This window comes from Buteo buteo, chromosome 13 (assembly GCF_964188355.1).
Source record: "Buteo buteo chromosome 13, bButBut1.hap1.1, whole genome shotgun sequence".
NCBI lineage: Eukaryota > Metazoa > Chordata > Aves > Accipitriformes > Accipitridae > Buteo > Buteo buteo.
In genome coordinates, this window is record NC_134183.1 from 12,870,795 (window position 1) to 12,888,094 (window position 17,300).

Consider the following 17,300-nt stretch of genomic DNA (forward strand, 5'->3'; position numbering starts at 1 on the left):
AGCCCTAGGTGAATAACCTCTAGAATCAGTTTTCCTTCCTTCTTACGAAAAATTAAGGCTAGATGTGTTTTCACTCATCAGGTAGATCAAATAAACTATGGTTTTGGCAGGAAGAATGGACAGAGTTTCAGTAAGTTCGTTCACAAACTTATTAATTCTTCTAAATTTGTACCATATTATGCATGTGTATTTTCCCCACTAACAAGCACTGAAGGGAGATCCACATCAATTACAGGGCAAAAATCTTTGCAAAAGTTTACCTTAGAGGAAAATTTGAGATGAACTTCTGCTTCATCAGCTAGACTCTTCTTTAGCTGAGCCCAAGCCTCTCCTAGTGTGCTGAAAGAATACAGAGTGACAATGATCAATGCCCTGTCTTCTGCACATCTTCCGAGCGAGATTTGTCAGACAGATATGGTACAATGCTTGGTACCATATCTTGCTCAGCAAAATCATGGAAAAGTGACAGCAGAAATCTGAGAAGATAACCGATCTCTGTGACCAAGGCAGAATTATATTGGCATTGCATGTAGCAGATCTTTGAAAACACTGTTCATAACTATCTCCAGTTACAGAAATGCCACAGTCTCCATAAGCAAGATACTTCAGTATCTTATCCTTACCATAACAAAGTTTTTCTTTTCTAATCCTTAAAATAAATCTTCACCAATGCAGTTTTTCTATTGCCTCTTCTACTTTACACCCTACTTTTGGTGAACAGATTATTCTATTTCTCCTTGGAGAAGCCATTCAGTATTTGAAAATTACTCCATCTTCTTTTTCCTTCAGACAAATTATTTTCTAGAATATGGCAGTTTAGGTATGCTCCTCTAGACCCTCTCCAACAGATTCCTCTTAAAGCGTCATAACCAAAACTACACCGTCTTCCAGCAGAGGTCTTCCAGTTGCTAAACTGGTAACAGATTATTTCGTATCAGACACTCTTTCTTCTACTTATCTCAGTATGATAGCTTTTTAAGACAACAGTGTGAACTTGTTGATGAATAAGCTTGTGAGTCACTATAGCCAGATCCTTCTCCCACAAACTGTTATGTAACTGTATCTTTCATATCCTGTGAAAATATAAAACCTGATACTTTCTCCTCATTGAAATGCATCTTAATTTTTTTCAGTTAATTCCTCTAGTTTAACAAAATAATTCTGAATTGCAATTTTTTTCTTCAAATTGTACATACCATCCCTCCTAGCTTTGTCTCATCTCTGATTACAGTAAACCCATTATTTATTCTATCATAGGTCATTAACAAAAACATTGAAAAAATCTGGACTTGGGACAAAACTTATGGGATCTCACTCCATAGCTACTTTCTGCACTGTACTTTTTGTAAGTAGAGGGTATGATGTCTTACCTAGTTTTGCACCTGAGGCTTTATTTAGGCCACATTCCTCTTGCCTGCTTACAAGAATCTCCCATTGCAAAAAGCTATACTAAATTAAGAGCTATGATGCTGACTTCTTCTGTTACTCCACCACTGGAGGAAGTTAGGTTATTTGTTCTGTATGCATCCACAATAATTGCTTGCCACCTTAGTTTGCCACTAAGTGCTTCTAGAAAGCTTGATGGTTTGTTCTACCACTTTGCAGAGGTTAAATAAAGCTGAGTGATCTACAATTTCCCGGGTCCTCCTCTCTCTCTCCCACCCCTTTTCAAAAACAGTCATTTGTCCCTTCCTGATAGCTTGAAAAATTGTCTGTCATCTGCAATTTCAAAATAATGATCTGTAATCTCTGGCATTACTCCAGTGAGTTGAGTCCTCAAATATGGTGTTCATCACAGCTAAACAACCTGAGATTGTTTCATCTACGTAAGTGCTCCCAACTCTTCTCCTTCCCTAGTCCCACTCTGAGGTCCCCTACCACTGTACAGTTCTCACTGGCACTAACTGTTTTATCTGATCTATTTAAGTGAAGAAGGCATTTCAGCATGCTAAGCATCTTTTGTATCTCTTATCCAACTACAATGACTTAAATGACCATGGATTGTATCACCTTCTGTGTACGTGCAGCAACACTGTACTCACAGCAACTTGGATAGAACCATCCCAATACCACAAATCGGTCCCATATCATCACCCTCATGTCCCACTCACATACATGATGGTGGGTCTTCTTACCACCAGAGGAGGGCATAGGACTCTGGAGGGACAGCCCATTTCTGTCAATTCCACAGACTGCTGGACAGCAAAGCTGGAAAACGCTCTGTGGAGTACAAAACCAGCAGTGGTAGCTGCTGTGTTCACAGAGCAGCTCATGGGGTCCCCCAATTCACACCTCAGGAATGAGAGGAAGACTCTGGTGAATGTTTACTTTGAGTGTGCTAGGCTGCAGTCCCACTTTTGGCTCCTTCAAATCCTCCTGTTGGCTGCTCTCCCTCCCTCACTTTTTAAAATGGAATTTTTCCCTTTCCCAGGCCTCACCAATTCCCAGGATCTTCTCACTAGCCTCTTCCTGGCCCTAGCCAGTTTGGCTACTACAGCACCAGGAGGAGAAATTCCAGCAGGACCTCCTTCCACTCCCTCACCTTGCCGAGGCAGAGCACCACCAGGCAGTGTTCCTAGCTCCCTGCACTCTGCTCCGTATCCCCCTCAGTTCCCTACTTGAACATTCTTTATGCTTTGGTCCTCATTCCCTCTCTTTTGATCTACTCTCCTGTAGTTTTCTTCCCCTTCATTTTTTTTCAGGCATTCCTCCCTTCTCCTATTGGGGGTAGAAGAAAGTGGGAGAAGGATGTGGAAGAAAGTGGTTTTAGCTTTGCTAGGAGCAGGTTAACACCCACCCCTAAAGGGGAAAGAAGAACAGAAACCATCATCAATGTAGGTGCTTAGAGAAGCAACAGCCTAGTTAGCCTCTACAATTTCTGTCCTTGCCTACTGGAAGCTGAACAAACACCTTGTGGATCTTCACTGCCAGTAGAAACACAGTGTCAGAACTAGGGTGAGGACAGTAATTTCCAACCTTGGCTTTCAGTGCTTAGAGGGTTTGTGTTGGAACAGATAGAGCTAACAACTTCTAAACCTCCAGGAGTGGTGTCTTTTCATTATTACTGAAAAATTGCAATCTGGTCTGGAATTGCATTGCCTAATACCTTCTCAGTAACTTCCAAAGTGTGAACATGCTGTAAATAAGGGACAACATGCTACTTTTCTTGGAGAGCCAGACCCACGACGAGAAGAGACTTCTTTGTCCTCCCTCTGTCTGTGCTGCTCCAGTTCTACTGGTCTGACCTTATGGATCTACTTTCAGCAGTATATATATTCCACATACTCTTCCATTTTCAAAGTAATTTAGTACTTATATATGCTAATCCCTAAAGGAACTAGTGCTGGCTAGAACAAGGATAGCATAAACACATTATTGGAAATGCAATGTTTTATACACACGTTCCTAAAAATTTACCATGAACATCTTCAAAAGAAAAATACTCCAATACTTCCCAACACACCCAGGATGCTAAGCTAAATAAACCTCTACTCAATGGGAGAGGTCAGGAAAAATACATGTACCTGCGTGGGAGGAATGCCTTTTATGTTAACATTCTTGTCTACTACAAAAGTCACAGAGATACACTTACCCTTCTTCCTGAGCAGCCAAGGAATTCTGAGACAGTTTGGACAGGTTCTTAGCATATTCCTCCTCAATCTTTATCCTACACTCACACACACACAGAGGGAAAATAAAAAGACAGCAGCAAGTAAGCTTTAAGGCAGAAACCCACACACATAATTTAAAGAAATTCTCTGCATTTTAACAGATCTTGCCACAGGAATTTTCCTTTCAGTCTCCAGGGCTTGGCAGCACCAGTTTCAGGATCCATCTCTCCTCTCCATATGCTAAAAATGCTGCGGCAAGAGCAGGGATATACGCAGGACAGCATGTGCGATAAAATTAGAAGAAAAAGCTACAGTTCTGGAGAGCAAATAACAAGAACAAAGTGTTTCTACTGTGCAACATGGACTGTATGCAAAACTGGGCTCACTTGAGAAGCATGTGATTCAGTCTGCAGCTAAACGTGAGGTCGCACATCCTTGAAGCTAAGATGAAGGTATGCAGTGATACAGGAGAAATACAAATGAGGTTTGGGGTGCTGGACTGCACCTTTCCTAGGGACACCGAGTGCTTCCTGCTCCCCGTTACAGGCGATCAACTGGTGAAGATGTGCCAGGGGCTACTGTCACCAACACATTGTGGTGCAGCCCCTGCCCTTCACCCATGCCACCCACTGCCCTGTCCTTCTCTCCATTCACTCAGCAGCACCAGACCAGGAACAGGATCTGAGCTTGCCAGTGGTGGGGGTGCAGAAGAGGGAAGCTGTTGGCACACAACCACTGTGGGAATGGCTGCAGGGAGAAGAATAAGTGTAGCTGTTGAGCTAGGGGACAAGGGTAAATGCTGATTGCATAGTAGGGAGGGAAGGAGCAGCTGCTGGCTCAGAGGTGACGAGCATCATGCCTGAAACCCATCTCTACCTCCCCCAAGTTCTTCTCCTAGTAAAACATCTGCAAAGTATACTTGATACCAACTAGGACAAACAAATGGCTATTTGCTGGTTTTCAAACCAGCTTGCTCAAAAGAGCATCTCCGAGAGACAGACGAGTGGCACCCAGGTGGAGCAACTCCAGATTCTGTGCTAACTATGTACAAGCAGGGGAAAAACCTAGTTTGAAATCCTTCTCCTTCCAGTGAGAAGACAGAAGGTGGGATACTTTTGGCATGCCCATTTGCAGTAGCTAACTGAGCAAGCAAAGTTACACATGGCACATCTGAGACAAAAGGGGTCCCTTGAGCCCAGCTAAGAGGGGTCTGATACTCTGGGTTGCTGAAAATATGATCTGAATGTCACTCTGTGGGACGCAGCTGGCTGAGGCCCAAGGCGATGCCCAGCTTGGTATGGCACAGTACAACTACAGATCTCACCCAGTACATGGGGGTCCTCTTCTTCCCCCTCCCATGAGAACAAAACCAGCCAGCTCCCCATGCCTCCTGTAGCAAGACCAACAAATACAGCTGTCCAGCACCAAAGGCTACACTGGGGTTAGGACCTCACTATGAAAAGGGCTTTATGCAGGCACATTTCACCTGACCTACTTTAAATACCTACTTCAGGATGACACTAATCTTGTCTCAGAAGTGACAATTTCTATGGACTAGAAAGGGAGCATAGGTCAACTATAAGAAAGATGCAAATGTCTAAATGTAGCTGAGATAAATACCTAAGTGTCCAGCCCAAAGCCATGGCTCACTGCTTTTGCCTCATTTACCAGAGTTCCCAACCAAAGCTGTAGTCTACAACTTTCACCATGCAACTTTATTCCTGCTGGATTTTGGCTTAAGGATGCCTTTGAGTGATTTACTTGTGGATGCTAGGTGTGCAAAGGCGCTAGCTGGTCTGCTCACTGTTCTGAGCTGCCCATACTGACAGACCCTCACAGAATCCATGTCTCAGTCCTTTGTCTCATGAACAGAGGAATAAACATCTTTCACCATAAAGGTTTGCTGTGAAAATAATGAATTTAAAAGCCCATGAAGTCCTTCCTTGATACTGCTGTAGCTGGAGAAGGATTGAACACAAGACAGAAGGAAGCCTTATGATTTTCACAATCACACATAAAACACACTATGTCTGCTACCATCAATGCCTGTCCTAAGCATGGCACCCTACATGCAAAGCCACTGGCTTTGATGGAGGCGCTCCCCACCGATCCCAACTTTGGCCCGGGCTCTGGGATTTCTGTAGTGCAGGTGGGTGGCACTACTAATAGGGCAGGCTGCCTGGCAAGGAGGAATAACAATTAAAAACTGATGGTAAAAAGGTGAATTTGTTATTGCTTAAGAGCCCCAATTACAAGACATAAATTGTTCCACCGCAGCCTGGTGTCCTGTCACCATCTGTGGCCAAAACACCTTGAACACCTCAAAAGAGGCTAAAAAACCAAGATGAAGATATACCTCAAAAAGGGGAAAAAAATATGCCTCCTGGCCCTGGCCGATTTAAACACCCTGCAAACTCTGGATTGTGGTGACTGTGAAACACCAACACATCAGTACACAGGGACTCCCGAGCCTTGTGAGCCTACCTCCAGAAATCCACACAGCTGTTTTGCTGTTACTCCACCTTCACACCAAAAAACCCCTACGTTTCTTGTTTCCACTAACTTGTTTGAAAACTTTCAGAATTTCACTCCTTGTGTAGTCAGAAGCATTACAAACTATAAGCACATTTTGACCCATACTGTCTTGACTTTATTAGTTCTAGATGCTCTTTGGATGTTTATCCCCTGCTCTCTTATGCTTTGTTGGTTTGTTGGTTTTTGGGTTTTTTTGAAATAAAGTACTTTGTGTGCCCATACTCAAATAGTTTCAGTCACACCATGTTATAATGAAGAAAAACCAGAGAGCTACAAAGGGAGGCAAAGATGATCTGATGTGACTACCATGCAAGAAGAAACTAAACAGATTAAGACAACTAGGGGAACACAGAGAAAAGGTGATAGAGGATATCTGACAGTCATCTACACAACTGTCACTGTGTGAAGACAGTGACTATGAGTCTTTTTACACTATTTCTCCAGATCAGGAGGCAACAATGAAATTATCAGACAACAGAAGCATAATTACTTTTCCTGTAGTGCATAAATTGCAGAAGTCTTCTACAAATTGTTGCAGTGGTCAAAAATATAAAAATACTCAAAAGGATTAGACAAACAGTGGAAGATGTTTACAAGTATCTGCTGAACATGGCAGACCTAAGACAAACTCTGGCTCTGGAAATCCCCAAAATTCTGGTTATTAGAAGCTGGGAGGACAGAGACTCTCATGCTCTTTTCCTCTTACACAGTCAGTACTGCCATGATCAGATTAAAGTCAGTGGGCTAGACAGACCTTCATCAGACTCACTACAGCCATTCTTCTGCTTGTGTTTCTTTTCATGTAGCTAAAAAACTCTGCTATTTATTTTAAATTTTCGAAGCATAGCCCAGCTCAATTAAAAAGTGAGTGGCCAAAAGCTTAAGACAGTGTTCCTTTGCTAATAAAAACACTACTTCTTATACTTGGAGAGTGATGCTATTCAGGGCAGTCTGCAGATTTTCTTGGCCATTTTGGAGTGCTTACTGGAATACAAATGCTGGACCATATTTTCACTTTTGATTTGAAGTAATTTTTTCCTTCTTTCACACCCACACCCTTGATCTTTCAGTTCAGTCAATTTTCTAATTATTTTCCTCCCTTTCTTGAGATCTGTCTTATTAAAATTCAAAGTCTGTATTATAACCCCACCTTTGTCAACAAGAACTGAATGAACACATAAGTGCTTAGTCTAAGATTGCTATTTACAAGTAGCTCCTCTAGAAGCATCTACTTGATAAAATAGATTCAGTTAGTATTGCCTCTTGTTGGTTATTTGATGAAGAAATCTGGTTATTGTATCTCATCCCAGCTTCCTATTTAAAGCTATTTTTGTTAGCTGTCTGAACCTCACCTCCAGAAGGCTTGTTGTACAGACGGAGAGAATTTTTCTGGACATGAAAACCCCTAGTTAAATGTGGTCTTGTAATCCCCGAGCCACCTGAGGGTCATCATGAAAATCTTATCAGTATTTCTTCCCTCTTAGCTGGGAATGTAAAGGTTCCCCTGACGGCCTGAGCTCTCATTTCCATGAGTAACCTCTCCAGCTCAACACTATCCTCCTCCTTTTCCACACAGAGCAATCCTGAATCATTTGTTCCAAACAGAAGAAAAATATATTCATCTTTTTATACCTCCCATCTAGATCCTCTTCACACTCAATTCCAAACCTTGTCTCCAGCACACAGTGAATCTTTTCTGTCTTTTCTTCTATAACGTGCCTATTTTCTCCTCTACTGAGGACATGAACATGACTCTTCCCAGTGTCAGACCTGCTCTCTCCTTGTTTTCTCTCATTTCATGCAAGCTTTCCCTCCCTCTTGAATGCTCCTTTCTTTTGTTTCTGTCAAATTTCATTATATATTACTTCCTTTGGAGCAGCTTTCCTCCTCTTCTCCCTGGCCATGGCAATCACAATTCTGCTTGCCTTCTCCTCATCTTCTAGCTTAGCAATACTATTTCTCAATTGTCTTTTTCCTTTGCCAGCTGGTCCTTTCTTCTTCCTGCATCCTCTGGTCACACTTTTTCATGGATCAGAGAGGCAACTGTCTCTTGGACTGTCTTACATCAAAGGCAGTAGGAACCACACGTGGATGCTGAGCACTCTGCACCTCCTGTACCAGACCATCTTTATTGCCTGTGCTATACTTTGCATTTCTCCACTGCTGCCATATCCCTAATACTAAAAAAAAGACAAGAGGGAGAAAGAAAACAAACCACAAATGAAAGCAACTATCTGCAAGTTCTGCCCAATTGAACTGCCCCTCAAACGCCTACACAGGTGCCTGTTTGTTGCCCTGTTAATTGTTTCCACCACTATTGATTTACATCAGCACAGCCACGCTGTGCCCGCAGCAGCAGAACATGAAGGCAATACCAACTCAGCAGCAAGCACCAATATAGAGGCGTTAAGGGAGGAAGGCAGCTCCTTCAACTGGTCCTGCCTCCAGGAGACAACATCCATCAGCATGCTCTGCCTTTCCGCTGGGAGCAAACACTGCTTGTTCCCTATGGGCAGTTCTCAAGTTCTGAGAATCATACTCAAGATGATTTACACTGGCTTGGACACATGACAAGTGATTTCAAATAATAGCGACACTACTTATCAGTAATGATGTCACATCATCTCCTGTACATGGTTGAGCTGAGTATATATCAACTGCTTGTTTGGTGCTCAGTGCTCTTCCCGTGTCAGCAGAGCAACAGACCATTAATAGCATTCTGGCGTTTTCTGGTAGGAACATCTGCCTTTATGACTTGGGGTTCACTCTAAATTATCTGTATGTGTAGTTTAGCTCCATAACCAGCTTAAGTCCCAAGTGATATCTTTTTACATCTTCCTCTAGGAAACTGTGCCTATGCCTCATGTTAACAAATTACTTCTCTATTTTTCAGACAAAATATTTCCTTTCTAAATATCACCTCTACTCTTTTTTTCCCATGTCCATGTTTTTTCCTTGAATCTGCAGCTTAAAACCTTCTTGGCTCCCTTTATCTAAATGGACAGCCTGTGTGCAATGCAACTGAGACAAGCACAGCAGGGAGAGACAAGTGAGAGCTGGGGAAGACTGGAGAGTGTGGATGGACATCAAAGAAATATTAAATGTTCTTTAAGAATTGGTAGTGTATCTTTTACACAGTTAAGCTACATCATTAATGTACCAAAGGAATATTTAAATCAGGAAAAAAAATTTGCCATAAATAGTTAATTTGATAGCAAAGTGCTAATTACCTTTCTCGAACAAACTCTGCCATTTCTTTCTGCATTTGTTTCCCTTTAAGTTGCTTTTGAAGAAGAATTTCAAATCCCGACACTGTATTGTTCCCTTGTGAATCCTTTTTATCAGCCTAGAAGGAAAAAGGAAGTTCAACAAAAAGACACCGGGATCAAAAACACAGACACGCAGTTCCCAGCAGCAGCAATTGCCCAAGGAGTCCGAGCAACAGGCAGCAGTGGTGTCCGAAGAGCCCTGCTCTGATAACAGCTGATGCTTGCAGCACCTCAGCCCCTCTCAGAGGAAGAGTCCAACACTTTCTCTTTCCCCTTCCTCTTATTCCTTTTTTTAATTAAAAAAAGGAAGTTTTACAGTTATCTTTAGCTAGCATAAGACTATGTTGCGGCCAAAGCAGCAGCCTTGCCTTCCCTTCTGCCCATGGCCTTTCATACCTGATGATGCCTCTGGGCTGGCTCCAGCAAGCGTGAGCCCTGACAGCTCACCCTGCAAAGAGAAGAAGGGATCCTGGAGCCAGCACAAGGGAACTGCTGGGGGAGATGGGAGGACACTGCTGCTCCTTCCAGGGGTAACGCAGCCCTAAACAACCTTTAATAGACTGTCAAGTTCAACCATGATTTGCACTCAGAAAAATACAGCCAGTCTGCACAGATCTCCTATAAAGCAGGGTAAACCAGCAACTTGTTCAATAAGTTACTGCCATATATCCCATCTTTCACTGTTTGTTTCCCACACAGCCCTTTCCACCCTTTGTTCCACTGACTCTCAGGGTTGCTACAAGGACCAACACAGTCTTCTCTCTGCTGTCTCTTTTCTCTCTCTCCTCTCTCTGCTTTTCCCTATTTCAGAATTTCATTTCCTACCCTCTTCCAACAAAGAGGCCCAGAGAACACTTCCCTAAGGACCACAGGTTTTGCTCCAATACACTGGATGCTACATGTTTGCACAGAGAAAAATGCCACATTAATTGAAGTGTGAGACGTGTAGGACACCACACCAGGCACTGGGCAGCTCAGACAACAGGAGTGGAGTTGATCAAAGAGGGAGGGTGAGTCATGGGCAGACCACGGATGACAAGGCTGAACAAGAGGAAAGTCCTGGGAGCGGAGCTATGGGAGGATAAAAGTTTGCAGGAGAAAGACAGCTTTAAGTGGAATTTCACTGAGGGTGAGATGTGACCAAACCCAAGGAGCCAAGCAGTGGCCAAGCCTAAATAGAAAGAACCAAGCAGGGCATCTGTAAGACACATGCAAAAAATAAGCTTATACACCATTAATGATTTAGTGCTTATTGGGATCAGAAGACTGGAAGAAAATGAAGAAATTTTGATGGTTTGGTAATGGGACCATTTGCAAGTATGTCAGTGTATTCTAGAAAGTTACGGCCATTAGTCCTCACACCAACGCTGAGCATGCACAAGGGGAAGTGCTACTGTGCCTCCAACAGCTACACTTTTTTGTAAGTGAATCTCTTTTTTTTTTTTTTTTTTTTTTAATGGAAGGACTTCAATAACTGGTAACTGAAAAGACATGTGAAATTCATAAAATCTTCATTATTGAGGTAGCATTCCCCCCCCCGCCAAAACCCCCAGTTTTCCAGTGGAAGATTTTTTTCTATCAGCTCCACACTTGAAGGACTACTGTATCATTTTAATATGATTCAGGATCCTGAAAGAGGAGCTAAGCATGAGAGGGCACACACAGAAACACAGCCACTGCAGACCTCCCATGCTGAAGGCTGCATTAAAACTACTCAATTTAAGAGCTACTAATAGTCCTGTCCTTCACAAACCTCATTCTTTAAAAAACTCATTTATCCATGGGAGTGAGTTTTATAATTAAATGCAAAATTTGTAACTATCTGCTTGTTTTAAATGTGATACACAAGGAAGCTGAGGGTATCCCTAGCTCTCGTGTTCTGGGAAACAATGAAATAATATTCCTTGCCAGCCACCTCGCTATACTCCCTCCTGCTGCACAGCCCTTTTGGCTGCGGTATTCTGAGACGGGTAGTTTGTCCTACATCCTCCCCATTTCCCGACCAAAATCAACTCCTGACAGCTAACCTTGCCTTTACTGGACACTCTTCACCCACATCTGAGTCGGGTTAGATGGTTTCTACCTCATCTTCACTGGTATCCTCAGACACCCTGGTGCTGCCCTAACACACTGCATTTCAGCTCCAATTCTCTTGTACTTTGTACCACTAATCAAGCTGTTCCACTTTTTTGGAAGCTCAGGAGCTGCAATATGGCATGTGGCTGACTGCCTACTTACCCAGAAATAATCACAGTAGCTCCACTCCGAAGGTTTCAGCAACTGCTGCTCTGGCATTACGTCAGGGTGGGGGAAAGTCACACAGTTTATCTGTAAAAAAAGGCAAGAGAGAGTTAGAAGGTAATGAAATTTAGCTGTTGATGAGACACATGCAAATGAAAGGTTATATACACGCAGTTTCAATCAGAAAATCCACAGTGAATGCATGCCAGTGAAGAAAAATTGGTTGTTGCATGGAAACAGCAGCTAAGTATTCCCAGAAAGCTCCTCTAAGCAAGCAGGAGTGTCGACTCAGAGGAAAATAAACTACCCATTTCACATGAGGAAAACCTGCTTGATTTGGAACGCGCTATACAGGGAGTTCTCCTAGATCCCTAACAAACTGTGGTAAAAATCCTGACGTGAAACACCCTGAGCATGCCCTGAACACAAGAAACATTGTGAGCAGCAGAGAGCACTGAGGGTGCTATTGGCATATCTCATCAGAAAATCTTGGCTGTGTTAAGTCTCTTACAGGATTACAAAAAAAGGTGGTTTTTTTATCAGTGCACAGCCCTTCCATCTATCCCAGAAACCTTTTCAGATGAAAGTGATGCTCCCTGCAAAAAGGAACAGGGGCTCTCTAAAGTCAGCTAGCCTTCAGTGTGCAAAAAACCACAGCAATTTGTGAGACAGGACTCATCACACAGTCATTAAACAAAGGCATTAAAAAGTACAAGTGCTCATTAAGTTATCGCAGTAGAAAATGTAGCCTGATAAAAGCACAGTGGAAGCAAAGAGCATGACAGCTACTGCAGAACATGCTGCAGAATAACTCTGGATGCAGTTAAGCCCTTCAGGGGAAGCATCAGCAAGAGTCAGAGCTTACTTGCCAGTTCATAACGCTCACCTAAAATTTCTGCTGGGCAGGCACACTAAAAGCATTCCCTCTTATCACACCCGCAGGTTCACTGCGGTGATTAATACCTGTTAATACTTGTGTATTAATCAAGGAACCACCAGAAACTGAGGATGGAAGACTCACAGATGTAACTGTATGGGTTTGGGGTTTTTTTGGATCAGTTAACATTCACAGGAAATCCAAAACCAAAGCTGTGGGCAGGGTTAGCACAGCTGCATGGGCAGACCTAAAGGTAGTGCTTACATGCAGTGAATCTGCCTTTGGGCTATTCAGAGAGGATCAAAAAGGACACGGCAACATACTGCAAAGTGCTGACACAGTGTAAACCCACCATGCTAGGGCAATGCAGACAAAGCCTTTAGCTGATACAATGCTGTTCCTACAAACCCACATTGGCTCTGCTGCTGTCTGCCCATGCTGAAGTTTCAGTGGCTGACCTGTATGTAAGGCAAGAGCTTTCTCTACCACCCTTCTCCACAAAAATCACCCTGTCCAGAGCTTGCCAAGTCCATTTCAAAGCAGGCTGAGGACCCTGTACCTATGGTGTCTTTGGCTGTCACCTCAGCTAGATCCTAAACTGCACCTTCCCTTCCAGCTCCCATTGGGCTTCAATCTGATCTGCAGGAGGTGGGAGACCAGGGTTCTTACTTCACCATCATTTTGCAGGCAGCAGTCATGCACTGGTGAGCCTGCATCTCCAGCCACAGCCAGCCGCCACTGGGCACACAGTCCCAACAACAGACAACAGGAGCTGCTGAAAACATCTCTCTGTTCCTTCATGTTCCCCATCAGAAATGTCATGCATCAGGAGTTATAAAACATCAACTCAGTTCAGAGTGGGATGGCCACGCGACAGAGGTGCCAGTGCTCACCTGTCACCACCACAGCCTCCAGCACAAAGCCCCTCTATCAGGGATGTTTCACTGAGGACACCTTCTGTCTCTGCTGAAGTTTTCCTTTCCTGCTGCTTCCCTGTCAGCTCAGTTATCTCAGGACAGCACTGCAAGCTCATCTTGCCCTGCTAGGTAGGTTGTGTTACTTTCCCTTCTCCATTCAGGGACCACCAGATCTAAAAGCCTGCTAGCAGATCCCATCATCCGCTGGAAGCACCCCAGCCACGGGAGAGGAGCTGGCACCTCTCCTCTGGGCACAGGCAGCACAAGCAGGGGTGTGCAGAACTGCTCGTGGGTACTGCAAATCTCTGGCACAAGGGGCTGCCAGTGTGCACTGGCTCAACACCCTGTTAGGAGACTTCTCTCACCCCCACCAGGAAGCTTCAGAACTGATCAGCCCAAATGTCTCAAAAAGACCAGCTAGAAACCTTAAGCCAAATTGCTGCTTTCAGACAGTATCCAACAAGCACCAACCTGGACCAGTGCTGGACCAGCACCCAAGGGCCAACAGATAAAAGGCTCCGCTTTGCTTCACAGATCCCCAAATTCCATTGCTGATCATGGGCTGCACTGGTACCTGGGCATGCCTCTACACTATCACAGCAACACGCTATTTCTCAAATAACACAATATATTGTAGTTTCGCCTTAAAAAAATGAGATGGCCTCAGAACCTGCAAACAATTGCTCTGCCATGTACCATAGCAGGCCAACTGTTTCCCATGAGTGAGCAATGCTGCAGCGCATCCTCCCAGAGCAGGTGAGATTGGGGAAACAAAGTATTATCAGCAATGCTATAGGTAACCATGTGAAGGCATGCAGTATCGAGACAGGTTTAAACAGCTGCTGGCTTTGAGGATTTTTGGCTTTGATGCTGCATTTCACACTCACTGAATAAAAATGAGGGTGTCAGCCACAGGTCACTTGGACACCAGCCCTTCCAGCCCCGCCAGCCTGGCAGCCTGCACTAAACAGTGCCCTGTACACAGCTACCATGTGTGCTTACACAACACACCTCATGGGCATCCAGGATAAGGTGCTGCCTCCTGAGAGCAGACTGACAAGCTACAGGAACTTGGGATTTAGCTCAAGTTAAAAATAGTTAGCAGTAGAATGCAAAAGAGGTAAAGAGACTGCATGGAAGTTTTAGGGATGCTGGAAATGATTCACATCTCCACATCAGGAGCACCACTACTGCAGTGGTGAAAGGAGAAGCTATTCTGGTTTCCACCTATCCTCTTGCTGGTGGTCTTGCAGAGAATGGCTAGGAGGTCCCCTGTGGAAACACACTGCTGAGTGGAGTTTCGTGTTGCCCAAGACTAGTTACTTCAACTGAGAAAGGACCAAATGCTTCCCATGAAGACAGCAGTGTTGTCAAGGCAGATTTCTAGGGCCCAACATTGTGACACTGGATAATGAGAAGAGGGGGGACATAGGCACCTCCTAAGTGTATTTTGTAGTCTTTACCAGAAGACTGGGCATCATCGCACTGCGCACCAGGATACAGAGGTGTTGTGCAGCAGGGAGCACATAGAGTGGCATACGAGTTGTTCCCTGCAGCTTAAAAATCTGCAAAGGGTAACTGCAAAGGAAATTCATATTCCCTGCTAAAAACGCCACCTCTTTCACAAAAACTAAATCTGTGTTGGTTGGAAGCTGCTTATTAAGACTCTCTGTTATGTCACTAATGTCCTGAAGAAATAAACACAGAGTCACTGGAAATGCCCACATTCGGACTGGTGAAAGTGTTCCACTGCAATGGACCAAACACACCGCACCACATCAACGCACGCAGCAGGAAGAGTAACAGTGAGTACACGTGTCAACAAGTGATGAGAGTAGGGTTAATTCACGTGTTTCTCAAAGAGTATTGTCATGCTCAAAGTTTTATGAATAAATCAAGCATTCTTCACTTCTCAGAAGTTTATACTTAATTGTCCAGAAACGATGCTGAATTGTCTGGAAAAAGTCATGAGCCCATTTGGGTCTAGTATCACATTTAAAAGGAAACTGGTGTCAGAATTTAAAAAAAAAAAAAAAGGCAGAAGCTTTTGCAATCTTACAAAAAAAAAAAAAAAAAAAAAAAGGATTATTTGTGTGGTAAACAGAACTTAACAGAACTTACAGTTTTCTACACAAAGTCCTGGAGAGGGCATGAAAATTTTCAAAACTCTAGAAATATTACTAAATATTATACACGACTGCATAGGAAATCCTGTGACTCTTTCTTTCCTTTCATCACCACAGATTTCTTATACTTAAACAAGAGCTCTTGGATGTGTATTTCCAGACATTTCTAAAACCTCTCAGGGTTTCCCAGCAGGGAGGGGAACAACAGGCTGGCGCTGAGCAGGACGTGGCCGCACGCCAGTAGTGGAGTGACCACACCTCACTCCCCCCACAATCCTCTCTCTGAAATGCTCCTTTTCTTATTTCTAAAATCAAAGATAGCTGAAAAAAAAAATATATCGCTCTAGTTCACCAGCATAGTCCTACTGATGAGGTTTTTGACAGATGCTAAAGAGAGCCAAAGCATCTTGCGATGATGTCCTGATGTTTAACAGCATTAAATAGCTCTATCACTCCCACAGACAGCGACACCCCCTCCCCGTGTGAAAGCCCACTGTTGTCACTAATGGCAAGGGACCACTGCTCTCACTAATCGCATCCCTGACAGCTGATCAGGCTACGTGCAAGGTCCAAATTCAAACAACAGCATAGACCATTGCAGTGCTAATCTCTTTCAACAACACTGACTAGCCAATAAGGTCTGAAAAGAAGTGTGCAGGAGCTGACTATTACAGCTGTAACTGCCAGTAAGAAACAAAACAAATTAAAACACATAGCTAATGATGGAGTCACAGAACTTTAAGAGAAAACAAAGCGTTATGACCCGCATTACATTCACACAGACTCCACTGGGACAGCCAAGGTGATAATCAGCCTCACCATGATACTAAGTCCTCTTCCAGCTTCTTCACTAATAAAAATAATGGCTGTTGTCAGCTTGCAACAAAGTAAAACTAATGACAAGACACCAGCAAGGCATGCTCCAAGTATAAGCTAAGCACACACGCAAGAGGACAGCAGCCTGTCCTTCCAGCTGCCACTGGACACAAGTAGCACCATAAAACCTGTGTGAGAGCCACTGGATCACCAAGGCGAGGAAAAGCTACACAGTCAGAGAAGAAATGCTATGAAAAACATGGTGAAAACAAAGCTTGGGGAGGAGAAGAAAACCAGACAAGCAACGCAAATTGATGAATTTCTCTTGACAAGCCTTCTGTGTGCCAAACTCAATAAATATATTTAAATACTTTTGCCTGTTTACTGATCATGAGCAAAAGCAATTATACTCTTAGCAGCTAAATATTCCAGCTCATATTTCACAGGAGTACATTGGCAGTGATGGCAAAATGAGCTGTTTACGTTGTAGGTGACCCTTGGTTACATCTGAGATGCAAAAGGGTGACAGAAGAAAAGTCACAGGGAGGCAGGTGAGCGCACAGGATTTGGACAAGAGCAGTGTGCACAGGAGCAAGAAACATTATTGGGTTGGGAAGGCACATTCATTTTATGGATTTCAAAGTGCTCTGGAGGCTTTGAAGTTGCTACCAGCACTCACCAGTAAACGAGACATTGCCAAGCAACATGAATAAAACAAGAATAATTTGATCAAGGCTTAGATAATCAACTACGTGTTTATTACATAAGACACTATATAAATAAATGAGCAGAAAGCGGGTAAGCTCACTGTACTAAAGTGACTTAAAGCAGGGCAACATTCTCGTTCATTTCTTCAACTTAAAAATGCAGATTATTTTTCCTGATTTCTGCACATTCACAGCACCTTA

General features: G+C 43.5%; 1 protein-coding gene across 4 annotated transcripts in view; it reads right to left on the bottom strand.

The window, feature by feature from the left end:
• GAS7 (growth arrest specific 7) overlaps nucleotides 1-17,300 on the bottom strand; it is a 106,328-nt gene that overhangs the window by 20,293 nt on the left and 68,735 nt on the right. For all 4 annotated transcript variants that reach the window (XM_075044826.1, XM_075044825.1, XM_075044828.1 and 1 more), the window contains 4 exons: nucleotides 11,654-11,743; nucleotides 9,377-9,492; nucleotides 3,593-3,667; nucleotides 261-339 (listed from right to left, as the gene is read on the bottom strand). In XM_075044826.1, the coding sequence (XP_074900927.1) occupies nucleotides 261-339; nucleotides 3,593-3,667; nucleotides 9,377-9,492; nucleotides 11,654-11,743 (360 nt within the window). The remainder of the gene's footprint in view (nucleotides 1-260; nucleotides 340-3,592; nucleotides 3,668-9,376; nucleotides 9,493-11,653; nucleotides 11,744-17,300) is intronic.